Source organism: Gavia stellata, unplaced genomic scaffold (assembly GCF_030936135.1).
Source record: "Gavia stellata isolate bGavSte3 unplaced genomic scaffold, bGavSte3.hap2 HAP2_SCAFFOLD_554, whole genome shotgun sequence".
Taxonomy (NCBI): Eukaryota; Metazoa; Chordata; class Aves; order Gaviiformes; family Gaviidae; genus Gavia; species Gavia stellata.
This window is the reverse complement of record NW_026777057.1, coordinates 1-23,335: the sequence shown is the minus strand read 5'-3', so window position 1 is coordinate 23,335 and position 23,335 is coordinate 1. Positions and strand designations below refer to the sequence as shown.

At 64.6% G+C, this 23,335-nt stretch overlaps 2 protein-coding genes across 2 annotated transcripts; both read right to left on the bottom strand.

Annotated features, from left to right (window-relative positions):
* Positions 1–722: 722 nt before the first annotated feature.
* On the bottom strand, positions 723–5,874 carry LOC132321615 (E3 ubiquitin-protein ligase BRE1B-like). Its single transcript, XM_059835086.1, is given in 6 exon segments — positions 723–1,000; positions 2,369–2,412; positions 2,415–2,469; positions 4,391–4,531; positions 5,074–5,199; positions 5,632–5,874. Coding segments are annotated over 6 exon segments (786 nt in total). The 3' UTR covers positions 723–823.
* A 2,853-nt stretch (positions 5,875–8,727) lies between these two features.
* LOC132321614 (E3 ubiquitin-protein ligase BRE1B-like) lies at positions 8,728–22,123 on the bottom strand. Its single transcript, XM_059835085.1, is given in 13 exon segments — positions 8,728–9,005; positions 10,545–10,646; positions 12,893–13,033; positions 13,576–13,701; positions 14,670–14,882; positions 16,659–16,766; positions 16,769–16,810; positions 18,311–18,428; positions 18,613–18,739; positions 18,892–19,114; positions 19,609–19,730; positions 20,434–20,569; positions 22,031–22,123. Coding segments are annotated over 13 exon segments (1,728 nt in total). The 3' UTR covers positions 8,728–8,828.
* Between the last annotated feature and the right edge of the window lie 1,212 nt (positions 22,124–23,335).

The following is a 23,335-nucleotide window of genomic DNA, read 5'->3' as shown; positions in this document are numbered from 1 at the left end:
CGCGGCACCCATGGGTGGCTGAGGACCACCGTGGGGTTCAACAAACACAGACATGGGGAAAACCACAGTCCTCCAAGGTGGCCTTGACCCACCTCCAAGACCTGTGGTTGGCCATGGGGCACCCATGGGTGCTGTGGGTCGCAATGGGGCACCCATAGGTCTCACGCGGCACCCATGGGTGGCTGAGGACCAACATGGGGTTCAACTAACACAGACACGGAGAAAACCACGGTTCTCCAAGGTTGGCCTTGACCCACCTCCAAGACCTGTGGTTGGCCATGGGGCACCCATGGGGGCTGTGGGTCACAATGGGGCACCCATAAGTCTCACGGGGCACCCACGGGTGGCCGAGGACCAACATGGGGTTCAGCAAACACAGACATGGGGAAAACCACGGTCCTCCAAGGTTGGCCTTGACCCACCTCCAAGACCTGTGGTTGGCCATGGGGCACCCATGGGTGCTGTGTGTTGCGATGGGGCACCCATAAGTCTCACAGGGCACCCATGGGTGGCTGAGGACCAACATGGGGTTCAACTAACACAGACACGAGGAAAACCACGGTCCTCCAAGGTGGCGTTGACCCACCTCCAAGACCTGTGGTTGGCCATGGGGCACCCATGGGTGCTGTGTGTTGCGATGGGGCACCCATAAGTCTCACAGGGCACCCATGGGTGGCTGAGGACCAACATGGGGTTCAACAAACAGAGACACGAGGAAAAACACGGTCCTCCAAGGTGGCGTTGACCCACCTCCGCGGCCCTGTGGTCGGACAGGGAGCTCCCGCAGCCGGTTGGGGAGAGCACCCGCGGGTGCCGCGGTTGCTCAGCTGATGTAGACGCGGTGGAAGTCGTGGGCGCCGAAGGCGGCGTTGCACTTGGGGCACTTGCGCTGGCGCGTGTCGTAGCGGCTCTTGACGCACTCGAAGCAGAAGACGTGGAAGCACTTGGTGAGGACGGCGTCCTTCTTGCGGGCGTTGCAGCACGGGCAGGTCAGGCGGGCCTGGGGGCGGGGACAAGATGGCCGTCAGCCCCGCGGTGACACCCTACCGGACGTCTCCTGGCACCCATGGGTGCTCCGGACCCAACCCCATGTTCTTCCAAGCCCGTGCTGAGGTCCTCCGAGCCCAGCCCCAGGTCCTCCAACCCTACGGGAGGTGGTGGGGAGGGCGGGACAAGATGGCTGACGGCCCCGGGGTGTGACCTGCAGCACCCATGGGTGCTCCGGCCCCAGCCGAGGTCCTCCAGCACCCACCCAAGGTCCTCCAAGCTACCCAAGGTCCTCCAGCCCCACCCAAGGTCCTCCACACCCATCTATGGGTCCTCCAGCCCCACCCAAGGTCCTCCAGCCCCACCATGGGTCCTCCAGCACCACCTATGGGTCCTCCAGCCCCACCCAAGGTCCTCCAGCACCCACCCCAAGGTCCTCCAAGCCCACCCAGAGACCTCCAACCCCACCCAGAGACCTCCAACCCCACCCAAAATCCTTCAGCACCCACCCATGGTCCTCCAGCCCCACCCAAGGTTCTCCAAGCCCACCCAGAGACCTTCACACCCACCCATGGGTCCTCTAGCCCCACCCAAGGGTCCTCCAACCACACCCAAGGTCCTCCAAACCCACCCGAGACCTCCAACCCCACCCAAAGTCCTCCAGCCCCACCCAAGGTCCTCCAGCACCCACCCATGGGTCCTCCAGCACCCACCCAAGGTTCTCCAACCCACCCAGAGACCTTCAGCACCCACCCATGGGGTCCTCTAGCCCCACCCAAGGGTCCTCCAACACCCACCCAAGGTCCTCCAAACCCACCCAGAGACCTCCAACCCCACCCAAAGTCTCCAGCACCCACCCAAGGTCCTCCAGCACCCACCCAAGGTCCTCCAAGCCCACCCAGAGACCTCCAAGCCCACCCAAAATCCTTCAGCACCCACCCATGGGTCCTCCAGCCCCTATCCAAAGACCTCCAGCACCCACCCATGGGTCCTCCAACCCCACCAAAGTCCTCCAGCCTCACCACAAGTCCTCCAGCACCCATCCAGAGACCTCCAACCCCACCCAGAGACCTCCAACCCCACCCAAAATCCTTCAGCACCCACCCATGGTTCCTCCAGCCCCACCCAAGGGTCCTCCAACACCCACCCAAGGTTCTCCAAACCCACCCAGAGACCTCCAGCACCCATCCAGAGACCTCCAGCACCCATCCAGACCTCCAACCCCACCCAAAGTCCTCCAGCGCCCACCCATGGGTCCTCCAAGGTCCTCCAGCCACCTCGCCCAGCCGCCGGGAGCCCTGGAGAAGGCGGGAGTGCCCCCCCCAACCCCACCCCACCCCCTCCCCGGCACCCATGGGTGCCCCCCCCAACCCCACCGCACCCGATACTCCTTGATCTCCTCCTGGAGGATCTGGTCGGCGTCGCGTAGACCTCCACCTTCCGCTGCTTCTCCAGCTTCCGCCGCAGCTGCGACAGCTCCTCCTGCGGGGATGGGGGGCGATGACCCACGGCGGCACCGTGGGTCCCCGTAGACCCCTTATAGGTCCCTATAGACCCCCTATAGGTCCCCATAGACCCCCTACAGGTCCCTGCACACCTATAGGTCCCCACACACCTATAGGTCCCCACACACCTATAGGTCCCCACAGACCCCCTGTAGGGAACCACAGAGCCCCTATAGAGCCTCTACAGGAGCAACAAATCCCCTATAGGATCTCTGCAGATCCCCTATAGATCCCACAGACCCTCTATAGGCCCAACAAAGCCTCTAACAACCCCACAGACCCCTATAGAGACCCCAAAGCGTCTATAAGTCCCATAGATCTCCTATAAGATATCACCAAAACTTCTACATCTTCTATAGAACCCTATAACGTTCCTATAGAACCCCCCCACACCCTATATGGTTCCCTAACACCCCACACCAGCTGTATCTTCCCCCCCCAAACCCTATAGAACCCATAGGGTGCCATAGGGACCCTATAGAGTCCCACACAGTCCCCGAACCTTCCCACAAAGCCCCCCAGAGCCGGTGTAGAGCCCCATAAGGAACCCCCAGCCACCCTATAGCTGGCCCCAGCCACCCTATAGCCACCCCCAGGCACCCTATAGAGCCCATAGGGGTCCTACAGAGTCCCCCGAGTCCCTGAACCACCCCACAGGGCTCCTCAGAGTCCACAGCGCACCCCCACAGAGCCCCATAAGGACCCCCCAGCCACCCCATAGCCCCCGTATTTCCCCCCAGGCCCTCTATAGAATCCATAGGGTGCCTCGAGGCTCCTATGGAGTTCTCCCGGGCCCCCAAACAGCCCCACGGGGCCCCCCAAAACCCACACAACCCCCACAGAACCCCATAAAGAATCGCTACTCATTCCTTACGCACCCATAGACCGCCCCCCCAGGTCCCTATAGAGCTCACAGGGTGCTGTAGGCACCCTATAGAGTTCTCTGGACTCTACAGGGTGGTGTAGACACCCTATAGAGTTCTCCGGACTCTATAGGGCGGTGTAGGCACCCTATAGAGTTCTCTGGACTGTACGTGGTGGTGTAGGCACCCTATAGAGTTCTCTGGACTCTATAGGGCAGTATAGACACCCTATAGAGTTCTCCGGACTCTACATGGTGGTGTAGGCACCCTATAGAGTTCTCCGGACTCTATAGGGCGGTGTAGGCACCCTATAGAGTTCTCCGGACTCCATAGGGCGGTATAGACACCCTATACAGTTCTCTGGACTGTACAGGGTGGTGTAGGCACCCTATAGAGTTCTCCGGACTCTATAGGGCGGTGTAGGCACCCTATAGAGTTCTCCGGACTCCATAGGGCGGTGTAGGCACCCTATACAGTTCTCCGGACTCTATACGGCGGTGTAGGCACCCTATAGAGTTCTCCGGACTCTATAGGGCGGTGTAGGCACCCTATAGAGTTCTCCGGACTCTATAGGGCGGTGTAGGCACCCTATACAGTTCTCCGGACTCTATAGGGCGGTGTAGGCACCCTATACAGTTCTCCGGACTCTATACAGTGGTGTAGGCACCCTATAGAGTTCTCCGGACTCTATAGGGCGGTGTAGGCACCCTATACAGTTCTCCGGACTCTATAGGGCGGTGTAGGCACCCTATAGAGTTCTCCGGACTCTATAGGGCGGTGTAGACACCCTATAGAGTTCTCTGGACTCTATAGGGTGCTGTTCTCCGGACTCTATAGGGTGCTGTTCTCCGGACTCTACAGGGTGCTGTAGGCACCCTATAGATTCCCGTGGACTCCCCAAACAGCCCCGGGGGGCACCCTACAGCCCACATAGCACCCTACAGAGCCCCCATAGCACCCCACACAGCCCCATAAGGACCCCCCCAGTGCCCCCACCCTGCGTCCCCCTATGGATGCTATAGGGGCCCCCCCTACCTGGGCCCGTTTGAGGCTGAGGGACTCCTTGTCCTTGGCGGCCCGGTTCTCGGCGGCGCAAGCCTGCAGCTCCCGCAGCCGCGCCTGGACGTGCTCCCCCTGCGCCCGCAGGTCCTCCGCCAGCTGCGCCGCTTCCACCGCCTGCACGGCCGGACGCATGGGTCCCCTTCCTCGGGGAATGGGGTGTCCCCCCCACTCATCTCCCGCTCCCCAAATCCCAACACCCCCATTAGCAGGGTCCCCCCACATCACCCCGACACCGGGGTCACCCCGTTTCCTCCCTCCCGGAACCCCGGGTGCTCCCCGCCACCCTCAAGCCCTTGAGATGTGGCTCCAAGGTGGGACCAGGAGAAGGTTCCTGGACACCTGGGTCCCCACGGCGAGCTCCAAGGGTGTCATCGCCCGGACCCCTGGCTGCCCCCAGACACCTGGGTCCCACCCGGATACCTGGGTGCCCCCCTGGACCCCTGGGTGCCCCCCTAGACACCTGGGTGCCCCCCGCCACCATCAAGCCATTGAGATGTGGCTCCAAGGTGCGACCAGGAGAAGGTTCCTGGACACCTGGGTCCTCATGGAGAGGTCCAAGGGTGTCATCACCTGGACCCCTGGGTGCCCCCAGATGCCTGGATCCCACCCGGATGCCTGGGTGCCCCCCCGAACACCTGGGTGCCCCCCTTTCCCACCTTCCTCTTGTTGAGCTCCAGAGCTTGGGAGCGCAGGGCCAACTCCTTCTCCACCGCCGCCAGACTGCTCTGCAGCCCCCGCTCCTTCTCCTCCAGCTTCTGCACCACCAGCAACTGGGCGTCCACCTGGGGATGACACCCACCACGGACGCTTGGGTGCCCCCCCCCACGTCCACGGGTCCCCCCAAGATGCTGGGGTACCCCCAAAACACCTGCGTCCCCCCCCCAGATGCTGGGGTCGCCCCCCAGACATCTGGGTCCCACCTGGGTCTTGATGGTGAGAACCTTCTCCACCACCTCAACCTTCTCCTGCCCACCGGCGTCCCTCCAGCCCCACAACCACCGGGGTCCCCCCAGAAATCGGGGTCCCCCCAAATCCTCCTGGACCTCCCCAGACACCTGGGTGCCCCCCAAGACATCTGGGTCCCACCTAAACCTTAATGGTGAGAACCTTCTGCACCACCTCAACCTTCTCCTGCCCACCTGCGTCCCTCCAGCCCCCCAACCACCGGGGTCCCCCCAAAAATGGGGGTCCCCCCAAATCGCCCCGGCTCCCACCTGAGCCTTGAGGGCGAGGACCTGCTCGGCCAACTCGTCCTTCTCCTCCCGCAGCAGCTTGTGGATCTGGTTGGCCTTAATCCTCTCCGACATCAGCTTGAAGTTGGCGTCGTCCTTCTCCCGCAGCTGCTGCAGCAGCCGCAGGTTCTGCTCCTGCATGTCCTCGAAGGCCTGACCCGTCACGTCCATCTCCGACAGCAGCGCCTCCTCCTCCTGCCCCGCCCCGGGGTGGGGCCGCAACATGGCCGCCGTCAGGGCCACGCCCCAAGACCCCCTCCCTGCCCCGCCCTGAAGCCGGGCGGCGGCGGCGCGCCGGTGACCTCGTGAGCCTCGCCCCGCCACGGGCGCATCCCGCCCGCCGGCGCGGAGGCGGAGAGCCCTTGCGGCATCGCGAGCCGCGGCGTAGGAGGCGCTGATGATGTCACGCGGCCCGCCTGTGATGTCAGAAGGACCGCCCAGCAACCCTAAAGGCTGCTCCCCCGCCCCTGTCGCCGACGTTTCCTCTCCCCGTCTTTTACCGACCGATAAAAACACGCTGATGACGTCACAGCCTCTATCTATGACCTCATCAGACACGCCTATGACATCACACTGCCCACCCCCCCGCCGCCGTGAGCCCCGCCCACCCCCCATCCCCTAACCCCCACGTCTCCCACTGACTCCTCCCTTAGAGGCCACGCCCCTCAGAACCAGGCCACGCCCTCCAGGACCAAGCCACGCCCCCATAGGCTTGCCCTGGGGGGAAACCACGCCCCCCGATGCCACAGGCCACGCCCCCAATGCCACAGGCCACGCCTACTGCCCCATCAGACCACACCCCTTCCCATAACATCACCCCCACAAGCCACACCCCCCGAAGCCCCGCCCCTTTCATATGACCCCCCCACCCCAAAGGCCCTGCCCATCCCTTAGGCCCTGCCCCCTCCACGCCCACCAAGGCCCTGCCACCCCGAGGCCCCGCCCCTCCCACCCCAGCCACACCCCCAATCCCTAGGCCACACCCCCTCCCTGCTAACCGGCCACCACATAGGCCCAAGGCCACGCCCCCTCCCTTAAAGCCACGCCCCCACCCTCACCTCCCTCCTTTCCCCGGGTGAAGCCCCGCTCCCCCGAGTCCCGCCCCCCACCCCGGCCACACCCCCTCCCCTAAGGCCACGCCTTCCCTTAAGGCCACACCCCCTCCCTCATCTCCCTCCTTTCTTCGGGCTAAGCCCCCCGAGGCCCCGCCCCTTCCACCCCGGCCACACCCCCTCCCCTAAGGCCACGCCCCCTCCTCCCTCAACTCCCTCCTTCCCCTGCAGCCCCCTTTCCCCGGGTGACCCCGCCCCCCCGAGGCCCCGCCCCTCCCACACCCCCCTCCCCTAAGACCACGCCCCCTCCCCTAAGACCACGCCCCCCTCCTCCCTCCTTCCCCTGCAGTCTCATTTCCTGGGCAAGGCTGCCCTCCCCGGGGCAGGGAGTGCCTGGGGGAATGGCGGAGCTGCGCCCGGAGGAGGGGAAGAGCTGTCTCAGGGTAATGGGGAAGGGGCAGAGACTGCGGGTGCAGACGGGGCTCAGGGGGTGTGTGTGAACATCGCACCAGGGAAAAAGCGCTGCTGCGGAGCGGCACTGAGCAGCAGCTTCCTGGGGCCAGCAAGGCCTGAAGCACGTGGCCAAGGTGGTGGGCAGCTGGCCAAGGCCAGCCGTAGGGAGGCAGGTCTGGGGAAGGTGCTGCCAACCGCAGGGGAGAAGACAACCCCCCAGTCCCGTCCCCTAACGCTGCCCCTCAAGAAAGGCAGAGGAGGATGACTGACAAATGAGCGTGGGATCTTCCAGGTCAGATGAGATGAGCAGCCAACTTTATTGTGCTGGGGGATGGGGGCCAGCACTTGGAGCTGGTGCGTGACCAGTCAGCAGCGTCTTCCAGGCCGGCTGTATGGTTTTTGCGCCCGACGCTTTAACCGTGAGCGGTGTCGGATCCGGTCTGGCCCAAGGTGGCTGGAGCGGCTGCTGGTCTCTAGCGCCAGAGCGCCACAGGACAGCCCTGATGCCGCCTGCCTCACCGTGGCTGAGGACCACGGTGGGGTTCAACAAACACAGACATGGGGAAAACCACAGTCCTCCAAGGTGGCCTTGACCCACCTCCAAGACCTGTGGTTGGCCATGGGGCACCCATGGGTGCTGTGGGTCGCGATGGGGCACCCATAGGTCTCACGCAGCACCCATGGGTGGCTGAGGACCAACATGGGGTTCAACTAACACAGACATAAGGAAAACCACGGTCCTCCAAGGTGGCCTTGACCCAACTCCAAGGCCCATGGTTGGCCATGGGGCACCCATGGGGGCTGTGGGTCGCGATGGGGCACCCATACGTCTCATAGGGCACCCATGGGTCTCACGCGGCACCCATGGGTGGCTGAGGACCACCGTGGGGTTCAACAAACACAGACATGGGGAAAACCACAGTCCTCCAAGGTGGCCTTGACCCACCTCCAAGACCTGTGGTTGGCCATGGGGCACCCATGGGTGCTGTGGGTCGCAATGGGGCACCCATAGGTCTCACGCGGCACCCATGGGTGGCTGAGGACCAACATGGGGTTCAACTAACACAGACACGGAGAAAACCACGGTTCTCCGTTGGCCTTGACCCACCTCCAAGACCTGTGGTTGGCCATGGGGCACCCATGGGGGCTGTGGGTCACAATGGGGCACCCATAAGTCTCACGGGGCACCCACGGGTGGCCGAGGACCAACATGGGGTTCAGCAAACACAGACATGGGGAAAACCACGGTCCTCCAAGGTTGGCCTTGACCCACCTCCAAGACCTGTGGTTGGCCATGGGGCACCCATGGGTGCTGTGTGTTGCGATGGGGCACCCATAAGTCTCACAGGGCACCCATGGGTGGCTGAGGACCAACATGGGGTTCAACTAACACAGACACGAGGAAAACCACGGTCCTCCAAGGTGGCGTTGACCCACCTCCAAGACCTGTGGTTGGCCATGGGGCACCCATGGGTGCTGTGTGTTGCGATGGGGCACCCATAAGTCTCACAGGGCACCCATGGGTGGCTGAGGACCAACATGGGGTTCAACAAACAGAGACACGAGGAAAAACACGGTCCTCCAAGGTGGCGTTGACCCACCTCCGCGGCCCTGTGGTCGGACAGGGAGCTCCCGCAGCCGGTTGGGGAGAGCACCCGCGGGTGCCGCGGTTGCTCAGCTGATGTAGACGCGGTGGAAGTCGTGGGCGCCGAAGGCGGCGTTGCACTTGGGGCACTTGCGCTGGCGCGTGTCGTAGCGGCTCTTGACGCACTCGAAGCAGAAGACGTGGAAGCACTTGGTGAGGACGGCGTCCTTCTTGCGGGCGTTGCAGCACGGGCAGGTCAGGCGGGCCTGGGGGCGGGGACAAGATGGCCGTCAGCCCCGCGGTGACACCCCTACCGGACGTCTCCTGGCACCCATGGGTGCTCCGGACCCAACCCCATGTTCTTCCAAGCCCGTGCTGAGGTCCTCCGAGCCCAGCCCCAGGTCCTCCAACCCTACGGGAGGTGGTGGGGAGGGCGGGACAAGATGGCCGTCAGCCCCGTGGTGACACCCTACCGGCCGTCTCCTGGCACCCATGGGTGCTCCGGACCCAACCCCACGTTCTTCCAAGCCCGTGCTGAGGTCCTCCGAGCCCAGCCCCAGGTCCTCCAACCCTACGGGAGGTGGTGGGGAGGGCGGGACAAGATGGCTGACGGCCCCGGGGTGTGACCTGCAGCACCCATGGGTGCTCCGGCCCCAGCCGAGGTCCTCCAGCACCCACCCAAGGTCCTCCAAGCTACCCAAGGTCCTCCAGCCCCACCCAAGGTCCTCCACACCCATCTATGGGTCCTCCAGCCCCACCCAAGGTCCTCCAGCCCCACCCATGGGTCCTCCAGCACCCACCTATGGGTCCTCCAGCCCCACCCAAGGTCCTCCAGCACCCACCCAAGGTCCTCCAAGCCCACCCAGAGACCTCCAACCCCACCCAGAGACCTCCAACCCCACCCAAAATCCTTCAGCACCCACCCATGGGTCCTCCAGCCCCACCCAAGGTTCTCCAAGCCCACCCAGAGACCTTCAGCACCCACCCATGGGTCCTCTAGCCCCACCCAAGGGTCCTCCAACACACACCCAAGGTCCTCCAAACCCACCCGGAGACCTCCAACCCCACCCAAAGTCCTCCAGCCCCACCCAAGGTCCTCCAGCACCCACCCATGGGTCCTCCAGCACCCACCCAAGGTTCTCCAAACCCACCCAGAGACCTTCAGCACCCACCCATGGGTCCTCTAGCCCCACCCAAGGGTCCTCCAACACCCACCCAAGGTCCTCCAAACCCACCCAGAGACCTCCAACCCCACCCAAAGTCCTCCAGCACCCACCCAAGGTCCTCCAGCACCCACCCAAGGTCCTCCAAGCCCACCCAGAGACCTCCAAGCCCACCCAAAATCCTTCAGCACCCACCCATGGGGTCCTCCAGCCCCTATCCAAAGACCTCCAGCACCCACCCATGGGTCCTCCAACCCCACCCAAAGTCCTCCAGCCTCACCACAAGGTCCTCCAGCACCCATCCAGAGACCTCCAACCCCACCCAGAGACCTCCAACCCCACCCAAAATCCTTCAGCACCCACCCATGGGTCCTCCAGCCCCACCCAAGGGTCCTCCAACACCCACCCAAGGTTCTCCAAACCCACCCAGAGACCTCCAGCACCCATCCAGAGACCTCCAGCACCCATCCAGAGACCTCCAACCCCACCCAAAGTCCTCCAGCGCCCACCCATGGGTCCTCCAAGGTCCTCCAGCCACCTCGCCCAGCCGCCGGGAGCCCTGGGAGAAGGCGGAGTGCCCCCCCCAACCCCACCCACCCCCTCCCCGGCACCCATGGGTGCCCCCCCCAACCCCCACCGCACCCGATACTCCTTGATCTCCTCCTGGAGGATCTGGTCGGCGTCGGCGTAGACCTCCACCTTCCGCTGCTTCTCCAGCTTCCGCCGCAGCTGCGACAGCTCCTCCTGCGGGGATGGGGGGCGATGACCCACGGCGGCACCGTGGGTCCCCGTAGACCCCTTATAGGTCCCTATAGACCCCCTATAGGTCCCCATAGACCCCCTACAGGTCCCTGCACACCTATAGGTCCCCACACACCTATAGGTCCCCACACACCTATAGGTCCCCACAGACCCCCTGTAGGGAACCACAGAGCCCCTATAGAGCCTCTACAGGAGCAACAAATCCCCTATAGATCTCTGCAGATCCCCTATAGATCCCCACAGACCCTCTATAGGGCCCAACAAAGCCTCTAACAACCCCACAGACCCCCTATAGAGACACCCAAAGCGTCTTTAAGTCCCCATAGATCTCCTATAAGATATCACAAAACCTTCTACATCTTCTATAGAACCCTATAACGTTCCTATAGAACCCCCCCCCCACCCTATATGGTTCCCTAACACCCCACACCAGCTGTATCTTCCCCCCCCAAACCCTATAGAACCCATAGGGTGCCATAGGGACCCTATAGAGTCCCACACAGTCCCCGAACCTTCCCACAAAGCCCCCCAGAGCCGGTGTAGAGCCCCATAAGGAACCCCCAGCCACCCTATAGCTGGCCCCAGCCACCCTATAGCCACCCCCAGGCACCCTATAGAGCCCATAGGGGTCCTACAGAGTCCCCCGAGTCCCTGAACCACCCCACAGGGCTCCTCAGAGTCCACAGCGCACCCCCACAGAGCCCCATAAGGACCCCCCAGCCACCCCATAGCCCCCGTATTTCCCCCCAGGCCCTCTATAGAATCCATAGGGTGCCTCGAGGCTCCTATGGAGTTCTCCCGGGCCCCCAAACAGCCCCACGGGGCCCCCCAAAACCCACACAACCCCCACAGAACCCCATAAAGAATCGCTACTCATTCCTTACGCACCCATAGACCGCCCCCCCAGGTCCCTATAGAGCTCACAGGGTGCTGTAGGCACCCTATAGAGTTCTCTGGACTCTACAGGGTGGTGTAGACACCCTATAGAGTTCTCCGGACTCTATAGGGCGGTGTAGGCACCCTATAGAGTTCTCTGGACTGTACGTGGTGGTGTAGGCACCCTATAGAGTTCTCTGGACTCTATAGGGCAGTATAGACACCCTATAGAGTTCTCCGGACTCTACATGGTGGTGTAGGCACCCTATAGAGTTCTCCGGACTCTATAGGGCGGTGTAGGCACCCTATAGAGTTCTCCGGACTCCATAGGGCGGTATAGACACCCTATACAGTTCTCTGGACTGTACAGGGTGGTGTAGGCACCCTATAGAGTTCTCTGGACTCTATAGGGCAGTATAGACACCCTATAGAGTTCTCCGGACTCTACATGGTGGTGTAGGCACCCTATAGAGTTCTCCGGACTCTATAGGGCGGTGTAGGCACCCTATAGAGTTCTCCGGACTCCATAGGGCGGTGTAGGCACCCTATACAGTTCTCTGGACTGTACAGGGTGGTGTAGGCACCCTATAGAGTTCTCCGGACTCTATAGGGCGGTGTAGGCACCCTATAGAGTTCTCCGGACTCCATAGGGCGGTGTAGGCACCCTATACAGTTCTCCGGACTCTATACGGCGGTGTAGGCACCCTATAGAGTTCTCCGGACTCTATAGGCCGGTGTAGGCACCCTATAGAGTTCTCCGGACTCTATAGGGCGGTGTAGGCACCCTATACAGTTCTCCGGACTCTATAGGGCGGTGTAGGCACCCTATGCAGTTCTCCGGACTCTATACAGTGGTGTAGGCACCCTATAGAGTTCTCCGGACTCTATAGGGCGGTGTAGGCACCCTATAGAGTTCTCCGGACTCTATAGGGCGGTGTAGGCACCCTATAGAGTTGTCCGGACTCTATAGGGCGGTGTAGGCACCCTATACAGTTCTCCGGACTCTATAGGGCGGTGTAGGCACCCTATAGAGTTGTCCGGACTCTATAGGGCGGTGTAGGCACCCTATAGAGTTCTCCGGACTCTATAGGGCGGTGTAGACACCCTATAGAGTTCTCTGGACTCTATAGGGTGCTGTTCTCCGGACTCTATAGGGTGCTGTTCTCCGGACTCTACAGGGTGCTGTAGGCACCCTATAGAGTCCCGTGGACTCCCCAAACAGCCCCGGGGGGCACCCTACAGCCCACATAGCACCCTACAGAGCCCCCATAGCACCCCACACAGCCCCATAAGGACCCCCCCAGTGCCCCCACCCTGCGTCCCCCTATGGATGCTATAGGGGCCCCCCCTACCTGGGCCCGTTTGAGGCTGAGGGACTCCTTGTCCTTGGCGGCCCGGTTCTCAGTGGCGCAAGCCTGCAGCTCCCGCAGCCGCGCCTGGACGTGCTCCCCCTGCGCCCGCAGGTCCTCCGCCAGCTGCGCCGCTTCCACCGCCTGCACGGCCGGACGCATGGGTCCCCTTCCTCGGGGAATGGGGTGTCCCCCCCACTCATCTCCCGCTCCCCAAATCCCAACACCCCCATTAGCAGGGTCCCCCCACATCACCCCGACACCGGGGTCACCCCGTTTCCTCCCTCCCGGAACCCCGGGTGCTCCCCGCCACCCTCAAGCCCTTGAGATGTGGCTCCAAGGTGGGACCAGGAGAAGGTTCCTGGACACCTGGGTCCCCACGGCGAGCTCCAAGGGTGTCATCGCCCGGACCCCTGGCTGCCCCCAGACACCTGGGTCCCACCCGGATACCTGGGTGCCCCCCTGGACCCCTGGGTGCCCCCCTAGACACCTGGGTGCCCCCCGCCACCATCAAGCCATTGAGATGTGGCTCCAAGGTGCGACCAGGAGAAGGTTCCTGGACACCTGGGTCCTCATGGAGAGGTCCAAGGGTGTCATCACCTGGACCCCTGGGTGCCCCCAGATGCCTGGATCCCACCCGGATGCCTGGGTGCCCCCCCGAACACCTGGGTGCCCCCCTTTCCCACCTTCCTCTTGTTGAGCTCCAGAGCTTGGGAGCGCAGGGCCAACTCCTTCTCCACCGCCGCCAGACTGCTCTGCAGCCCCCGCTCCTTCTCCTCCAGCTTCTGCACCACCAGCAACTGGGCGTCCACCTGGGGATGACACCCACCACGGACGCTTGGGTGCCCCCCCCCACGTCCACGGGTCCCCCCAAGATGCTGGGGTACCCCCAAAACACCTGCGTCCCCCCCCCAGATGCTGGGGTCGCCCCCCAGACATCTGGGTCCCACCTGGGTCTTGATGGTGAGAACCTTCTCCACCACCTCAACCTTCTCCTGCCCACCGGCGTCCCTCCAGCCCCACAACCACCGGGGTCCCCCCAGAAATCGGGGTCCCCCCAAATCCCCCCTGGACATCTGGGTTCCCCTGGACCTCCCCAGACACCTGGGTGCCCCCCAAGACACCTGGGTCCCACCTGGGTCTTGATGGTGAGAACCTTCTCCACCACCTCAACCTTCTCCTGACCACCTAGGTGCCTCCAGCCCCCCAACCACCGGGGTCCCCCCAAAAATCGGGGTCCCCCCAAATCCCTGCTGGACATCTGGGTCTCCCTGGACCTCCCCGGACACCTGGGTGCCCCCCGAGATGTGTGGGTCCCACCTGGGTCTTGATGGTGAGAACCTTCTCCACCACCTCAACCTTCTCCTGCCCACCTACGTCCCTCCAGCCCCCCAACCACTGGGGTCCCCCCAAAAATCGGGGTCCCCCCAAATCCTCCTGGACCTCCCCAGACACCTGGGTGCCCCCCAAGACATCTGGGTCCCACCTAAACCTTAATGGTGAGAACCTTCTCCACTACCTCAACCTTCTCCTGCCCACCTACATCCCTCCAGCCCCCCAACCACCGGGGTCCTCCCAAAAATCGGGGTCCCCCCAAATCCTCCTGGACCTCCCCAGACACCTGGGTGCCCCCCAAGACATCTGGGTCCCACCTAAACCTTAATGGTGAGAACCTTCTGCACCACCTCAACCTTCTCCTGCCCACCTGCGTCCCTCCAGCCCCCCAACCACCGGGGTCCCCCCAAAAATGGGGGTCCCCCCAAATCGCCCCGGCTCCCACCTGAGCCTTGAGGGCGAGGACCTGCTCGGCCAACTCGTCCTTCTCCTCCCGCAGCAGCTTGTGGATCTGGTTGGCCTTAATCCTCTCCGACATCAGCTTGAAGTTGGCGTCGTCCTTCTCCCGCAGCTGCTGCAGCAGCCGCAGGTTCTGCTCCTGCATGTCCTCGAAGGCCTGACCCGTCACGTCCATCTCCGACAGCAGCGCCTCCTCCTCCTGCCCCGCCCCGGGGTGGGGCCGCAACATGGCCGCCGTCAGGGCCACGCCCCAAGACCCCCTCCCTGCCCCGCCCTGAAGCCGGGCGGCGGCGGCGCGCCGGTGACCTCGTGAGCCTCGCCCCGCCACGGGCGCATCCCGCCCGCCGGCGCGGAGGCGGAGAGCCCTTGCGGCATCGCGAGCCGCGGCGTAGGAGGCGCTGATGATGTCACGCGGCCCGCCTGTGATGTCAGAAGGACCGCCCAGCAACCCTAAAGGCTGCTGCCCCCGCCCCTGTCGCCGACGTTTCCTCTCCCCGTCTTTTACCGACCGATAAAAACACGCTGATGACGTCACAGCCTCTATCTATGACCTCATCAGACACGCCTATGACATCACACTGCCCACCCCCCCGCCGCCGTGAGCCCCGCCCACCCCCCATCCCCTAACCCCCACGTCTCCCACTGACTCCTCCCTTAGAGGCCACGCCCCTCGGAACCAGGCCACGCCCTCCAGGACCAAGCCACGCCCCCATAGGCTTGCCCTGGGGGGAAACCACGCCCCCCGATGCCACAGGCCACGCCCCCAATGCCACAGGCCACGCCTACTGCCCCATCAGACCACACCCCTTCCCATAACATCACCCCCACAAGCCACACCCCCCGAAGCCCCGCCCCTTTCATATGACCCCCCCCCACCCCAAAGGCCCTGCCCATCCCTTAGGCCCTGCCCCCTCCACGCCCACCAAGGCCCTGCCACCCCGAGGCCCCGCCCTCCCACCCCAGCCACACCCCCAATCCCTAGGCCACACCCCCTCCCTGCTAACCGGCCACCACATAGGCCCAAGGCCACGCCCCCTCCCTTAAAGCCACGCCCCCACCCTCACCTCCCTCCTTTCCCCGGGTGAAGCCCCGCTCCCCCGAGTCCCGCCCCCCCACCCCGGCCACACCCCCCTCCCCTAAGGCCACGCCTTCCCTTAAGGCCACACCCCCTCCCTCATCTCCCTCCTTTCTTCGGGCTAAGCCCCCCGAGGCCCCGCCCCTTCCACCCCGGCCACACCCCCTCCCCTAAGGCCACGCCCCCTCCTCCCCTCAACTCCCTCCTTCCCCTGCAGCCCCCCTTTCCCCGGGTGACCCCGCCCCCCCCGAGGCCCCGCCCCTCCCACACCCCCCTCCCCTAAGACCACGCCCCCTCCCCTAAGACCACGCCCCCTCCTCCCTCCTTCCCCTGCAGTCTCATTTCCCCAGGCAAAGCCCCGCCCCCGAGGCCCCGCCCCTCCCACACCCCCTCCCCTAAGACCACGCCCCCTCCCCTAAGACCACGCCCCCTCCCTCCCTCCTTCCCCTGCAGTCTCATTTCCCCAGGCGAAGCCCCGCCCCCCACCGAGGCCCCTCCCCTCCCACACCCCCTCCCCTAAGGCCACACCCCCACCCTCATCTCCCTCCTTTCCTCGGGCTAAGCCCTCCGAGGCCCCGCCCCTCCCATCCCTAAGGGCACGCCCCCTACCTTAAGGCCCCGCCCCCCGGCCTTAAAGCCACGCCCCCTCCTCCCTCCTTCCCCTGCAGCCTCCTTTCCCCAGGTGAAGCCCCGCCCCCCAGGCCCCACCCCTCCCACCCGGCCCCGCCCCCTCCCTCAAGACCACGCCCCCCTCCCTCAAGACCACGCCCCCCTCCTCCCTCCCCCTCCCTCCTTCCCCTGCAGCCTCCTTTCCCCCAGGTGAAGCCCCGCCCCCGTGCAAAGCCCCGCCCCCCAGGCCCCACCCCCCGGAGGCCCCCGCCCCCCGGAGGCCCCGCCCACCTGCTTGGTGGCGGCCAGCTTGCGCTGGAGGTGCTCGATCTGCTCCTCGGCGTGGCGCAGGCGCCGCAGGGCCTCCTCGTCCGCCAGCTTCTTGCTCTCTCCGCCGCTCCCCGCTCCTCCAGCTCCCGCGCCCGTCCCCGCAGCTCCTCCGCCTGCCGCCGGCGGGGAGGGGGCGGACCGTGACCTCACCGCGCCTGGTACGTGACGTCACGCTGCCGCCACGGCCCCCCCCGTCCCCCCCAACCCCCCATAGCCGGTGGAAGGAAGGGAACGGCGTGAGGGGAACGAGGCGAGGGAACGAGGCGAGGGAATGAGATGAAGGGAACGACGTGAGGGAACGACGTGAAGGGAACGACGTGAGGGAATGAGATGAAGGGAACGGCGTGAGGGAACGAGGTGAGGGAACGAGACGAGGGAACGAGACGAGACAATGAGGGCATGACATGAGGGAACGGCGCGAGGGAACGACATGAGGGAATGAGATGAGGGAACGGCGTGAGGGAACGAGGTGAGGAAATGACGTGAGGGAACGAGGTGAGGGAATGACGTGAGGGAACGAGGTGAGGGAATGACGTGAGGGAACGAGGTGAGTGAGGGAACGACGTGAGGGAACGACGTGAGGGAACGGCACACGAGGGAACGGCACACGAAGGGAACGGCACACGAGGGAACGAGACGAGACAATGAGGGAATGGTGTGAGGGAACGGCGCGAGGGAATGACATGAGGGAACGGCGCGAGGGAACGGTGCGAGAGAATGAGATGAGGGAACGATATGAGGGAATGAGATGAGGGAACGATATGAGGGAATGAGATGAGGGAACGATATGAGGGAATGACGTGAGGGAACGAGGTGAGGGGAATGACGTGAGGGAACGAGGTGAGGGAATGACGTGAGGGAACGAGACGAGGCAACGGTGTGACATAATGGCATAAGGTAACGAGGTGAGGCAACGCTGTGAGGAAACGGCGTGAGATCATGGCGTGAGATAACGACGCGACGTAACGAGCTGAGGTAACGTGATGAGGTAACGGCAGGAGGCAATGGGGTGAGGGAACGGCGTGAGGGAACAGCGCAAGATCATGGCGTGAGGTAACGAGGTGAGGTAACGAGGTAAGGAACAGTGTGAGATAACGAGATGCGGTAATGAGGAAGGGAATGGTGTGAGGTCATGGCATGAGATAACGAGATGCGGTAACGAGATGAGGGAACAGCGTGAGGTAATGAGATGCGGTAATGAGGTAAAGGAACAGCGTGAGGTCATGGCGCGAGTAGGTAACGAGATGCGGTAACGAGGGAAGGGAATGGCGTGAGGTCGTGGCGTGAGGTAACGAGGTGAGGAACGAGGTAAGGGAACAGTGTGAGGTAACGAGATACGGTAACGAGGTGAGAGAACAGCGTGAGGTCATGGCGTGAGGTAACGAGGTGAGGTAACGAGGTGAGGGAACAGCGTGAGGTAACGAGATGCGGTAACGAGGGAAGGGAATGGTGTGAGATCATGGCGTGAGGTAACGAGAGAAGGGAACGGTGTGAGGTCATGGCATGAGGTAACGACATGCGGTAACAAGATAAGGGGAACGGCGTGAGGGAACGAGACGAGGGAACGGCGTGAGGGAACGGCGTGAGGGGACGCGCGCCTCAGCGGCCCTGACCTCCGCCTTGCTCTTCCTCTCGGCCGCCATCAGCTGCACCTTGTCCCGCTGCTCCTTGGGGGCCGACTTGTACATGTCCAGCAGCAGCTTCATCTCCTTCTGGCTCTCCTGCGCCTTCCTGCCGCCATCTTTCCACCTCATTTCCAGCTCGTTTACATCTCATTTACATCTCATTTCCCTCCCGCCGCCCGCAACAACCCCCCAGCCCCCCCTTTAACAGCCCCCCCCCACCCCCAATAACCCCCCAGACCCCCCCCCAAACCCCCCCTCACCGCCCCCCCACAACCGGACCCCCCCCTCACTTGAGCTCCCCCCGCAGCTGCTTGAGGACCTCCGAATCCTTCTTCTTGCCTTCCTCCGGGGGACCTTTGGGGCGCTCCCCGCTCCCCGCAGCCGTTCCCGTTCCCGATCCGGAACCCCCCCGGGAAGCTCCGGGGGGACGGGGGGGGAACCGGGGGGGGGTTCCTTTACCCGGAGCGGAGGGGGCTGCGCCGGGGGGGGGGCGCGGCGGCGGGGAACCGGGGGGGGCGGCGGGAAGGTGGCAGCTCCTCTTCCTCCGGCGGTCGCCGCGGAGGGGGCGCCTCCGGTGGGGCGGGGGGTGAGGGCCGCCTCCCGCTTGGGCTCCGGGGGGGCGGGGCCTGGCGGGGCCACGCCCCTCTTCCTCCTTGACGGGGGCGGGGCCCGGGGCTCCCCCCGGTAGGCGTGGTCTCCTCTGGGGGGCGGGGCAGCGGCGGTGGTGGGTGGGGGCGGAGGGGGCGGAGCGCTGCCTTGAGGGGGCGGGGCGCCGCTGGCTTGGAGGCGGAGCTAGTGGAGGGAGGGCGGGGTTAGCAGCCCCCCCCCCGTTTTAAGAGGGGCGTGCCTCTGCGCCCCGCCCTCATGGGGCTCCACCCCCTTAAAAGGGGCGAGCCCAAGCCCCCGCCCCCTCGGTGGGGCCCACCCAGCCATCGCTGCCCCCAGCCCTTTTAAGACCCGCCCCACCTGCGTGGCCCCCGCCCCCTCGGTGGCAACAAGCGCCCAATCCTGCCTCTAGGCCTCACCCCGCCCTCTTAAAGGGGCAACAGCCAATCGCCCACTCTGCACACCCCGCCCCACCCAAGGCGGGCTGGCCCCGCCTCCCTCACCATAACCCCGCCCCCTTAAAGGCGCCACACACACCCCAACGGGACACACCCCCCCCCCTCTTAAAGGGGCTACGCCACCCCAATCCTCACTGAGCCATGCGGTGGGGCGCGCCGCCCCAACCCCTTCAAAGGGCCCCCACCCCCAGAAGCCCCGCCCCCCCCGCGGGCCCCGCCCACCTTGTTGATCTCGGCCTGCACCTCCCGCAGCTTCCGCTTGTAGCGCTGGACGTCGCCCTTCAGCTGGTGGTTGTGGTTCTGCAGGCTGCTGATCAGGTGCCGCATCTCCCGGTTGATGGGCCCTGCGGATATGGGGGGGGGGACACCTGGGGGTCGGGGGGGGCACCCTTGTGCAGCCACACACCCCCCCCCCCCCCAGCGTCACGCAGGGTCATAGAGACCGGGGGAAGAGGGAGCAGAGCGGTTCTGCGGGGTGTGTATGTGGCACCGGAGAGTTGGGGGGGGGGCACCATGGAGGGGGGGGAGGACTGTCCTAGAGAGCGCCCCCCCCCCCCCCCCAATAGAGCTTTGGGAGGACCATCCCAGAGCGCCCCCCCCCCCCCCATGGAGGACCATCCCAGAGCGCCCCCCCCACCATGGAGGACCATCCCAGAGCGCCCCCCCCCGCCATGGAGGACCATCCCAGAGCGCCCCCCCCCTGCCATGGAGGACCATCCCAGAGCACCCACCATAGAGATGTTGGAGGACCATCCCAGAGCGCCCCCCCCCCCCCCGCCATGGAGGACCATCCCAGAGCACCCCCCGCCACCATGGAGGACCATCCCAGAGCGCCCCCCCCCTGCCATGGAGGACCATCCCAGAGCGCCCCCCCTGCCATGGAGGACCATCCCAGAGCGCCCCCTCCCTCCAGGGCCCCCCCCTCCCCTCTCTCCCCCCGGCAGCTCCTCCAGGGAGGCCGCGGGTGCCATGGTGGGTGCTGTGGGAGCTGTGGTGGGTGCTGTGGGTGCCATGGTGGGTGCTGTGGGAGCCGCTGGCGGTTCTCACCCGCCTGTTCGTTGGCCGCCAGGTTCTGCTCGAACTCGATGCGCAGCATCTCGTACTCCTTCCGCACCTGCGCCAGCGTGTCCTCCAGCTGGATCACCTCCGTCCGCAGCCGCTTCTGCACCCCCAGCTCGTCACTCTGCCACCGGCACGGCGGGGACAGACAGGGGACACGGGGGACAGACAGGGGGACAGACACACCGGTAGGTCAGCGCCACTGCAGCCGCCATCTTGGGCGGCCACGAGCTGGACACCAGGTCAACCCCCTGAGCCCCCAGGACCAAGGGGAGACCCCAGGGAGCCCCCAGGACATTTGGGGACACTTGGGGACACCTCAGGGACACTCGGGGACACCTCAGGGACACCATGACCCACACCTCCACGTTCTCAATATTATGGAGGCGGCCATCTTGGATGGCCAACGGTTGGACGCTGTGATGTCCTGTGACCTCCAGGACCAAGGGGACACCCCGGGGAGCCCCCAGGACATTTGGGGACACTTGGGGACACCTCAGGGACACTTGGGGGACACCAAGACCCACCTCCACCTTCTCAATATTATGGAGGCGGCCATCTTGGACGGTCAACGGTTGGACAACCGTGACGTCCCGTGACCCCCAGGACCAAGGGGACACCCCGGGGAGCCCCCAGGATATTTGGGGACACCTCGGGGGACACCTCAGGGACACTTGGGGACACCTCAGGGCCACCATGACCCACCTCCATGTTCTCAATATTATGGAGGCGGCCATCTTGGATGGCCAACGGTTGGACGCTGTGACGTCCCGTGACCCCCAGGACCAAGGGGACATCCCGGGGAGCCCCCAGGACATTTGGGGACACTCGGGGACACTCGGGGACACCTCGGGGACACTTCAAGGCCACCAAGACCCACCTCCACCTTCTCAACATGGTGGAGGCGGCCATCTTGGACGGCCAACAGTTGGACGCCGTGACGTCCCATGACCCCCAGGACCAAGGGGGACACCCCGGGGAGCCCCCAGGACATTTGGGGACACCTCGGGGACACCTCGGGGACACTCGGGGACACCTCGGGGACACTTGGGGACACCTCAGGGCCACCATGACCCACCTCCACGTTCTCAATATTATGGAGGCGGCCATCTTGGACGGCCAACGGTTGGACACCGTGACGTCCCATGACCCCCAGGACCAAGGGGACACCCCGGGGAGCCCCCAGGACATTTGGGGACACTTGGGGACACCTCAGGGACACTTGGGGACACCAAGACCCACCTCCACCTTCTCAATATTATGGAGGCGGCCATCTTGGATGGCCAACGGTTGGACGCTGTGACGTCCTGTGACCCCCAGGACCAAGGGGACACCCCAGGGAGCCCCCAGGACATTTGGGGGACACTTGGGGACACCTCAGGGGACACTTGGGGACACCAAGACCCACCTCCACCTTCTCAATATTATGGAGGCGGCCATCTTGGACGGTCAAACGGTTGGACACCGTGACGTCCCGTGACCCCCAGGACCAAGGGGACACCCCGGGGAGCCCCCAGGATATTTGGGGACACCTCGGGGACACCTCAGGGACACTTGGGGACACCTCAGGGCCACCATGACCCACCTCCATGTTCTCAATATTATGGAGGCGGCCATCTTGGATGGCCAACGGTTGGACGCTGTGACGTCCCGTGACCCCCCAGGACCAAGGGGACATCCCGGGGAGCCCCCAGGGACATTTGGGGGACACTCGGGGACACTCGGGGACACCTCGGGGACACTTCAAGGCCACCAAGACCCACCTCCACCTTCTCAACATGGTGGAGGCGGCCATCTTGGACGGCCAACAGTTGGACGCCGTGACGTCCCATGACCCCCAGGACCAAGGGGACACCCCGGGGAGCCCCCAGGACATCAGGGGACGTCGTGGGCGTGGGGACACTGGGGACATCTGGGGACACTGGGGACATCAGCTCAGGGGACACTTGGGGACACTCAGGGACGTGGGGGGACATTGGGGACAGCAGGGACGTGGCGGGGGACACGGGAGTCCCTGAGGAACCCGGGGAGGAGGGGACACTGTGGTGACACTGGGGACATTTAGCGACAAGAAGGTGCCACCGCCGATGCAGCAGCCCTGTCGCAGAGGCACGAACAGGGGACGTTTGGGGACCCGGGAGGACAGCGGGGGACGTCTGGGAGGACGAGGCGGGGAAAGGGGGGGGGACACCGGGGCCATTGGGGGGACAACCGGGGGACACGGCTGGGGGACGGTCCCCGCAGGTGGCCCTGCGCGCTCGCTGCCGGAGGAGGCGGTGAAGGAGACGCTGGAGTACAAAGTGCTGCAGTCGCAGTTCTCCCTCCTCTACCCACGAGAGCCTCCAGGTGAAGACCGCAGCTGGACGAGGCTCGCGCCCTCCTCCTGGCCACCAAGAACAGCCACCTGCGCCACATCGAGCACATGGAGGTGAGGGGACGCGTCCCCGAGGGGTCCCCAAGTGTCCCCCGAGGGGTCCCCCGAGGGTCCTGGGGGCTCCCCGGGGTGTCCCCTTGGTCCTGGGGGTGACGGGACGTCACGGTGTCCAACCGTTGGCCGTCCAAGATGGCCGCCTCCATAATATTGAGAAGGTGGAGGTGGGTCATGGTGGCCCTGAAGTGTCCCCCAAGTGTCCCCAAATGTCCTGGGGGCTCCCTGGGGTGTCCCCTTGGTCCTGGGGGTCACAGGACGTCACAGCGTCCAAACCGTTGGCCATCCAAGATGGCCGCCTCCATACAATTGAGAAGGTGGAGGTGGGTCTTGGTGTCCCCAAGTGTCCCTGAGGTGTCCCCAAGTGTCCCCAAATGTCCTGGGGGCTCCCTGGGGTGTCCCCTTGGTCCTGGGGGTCACAGGACGTCACAGCGTCCAACCGTTGGCCATCCAAGATGGCCA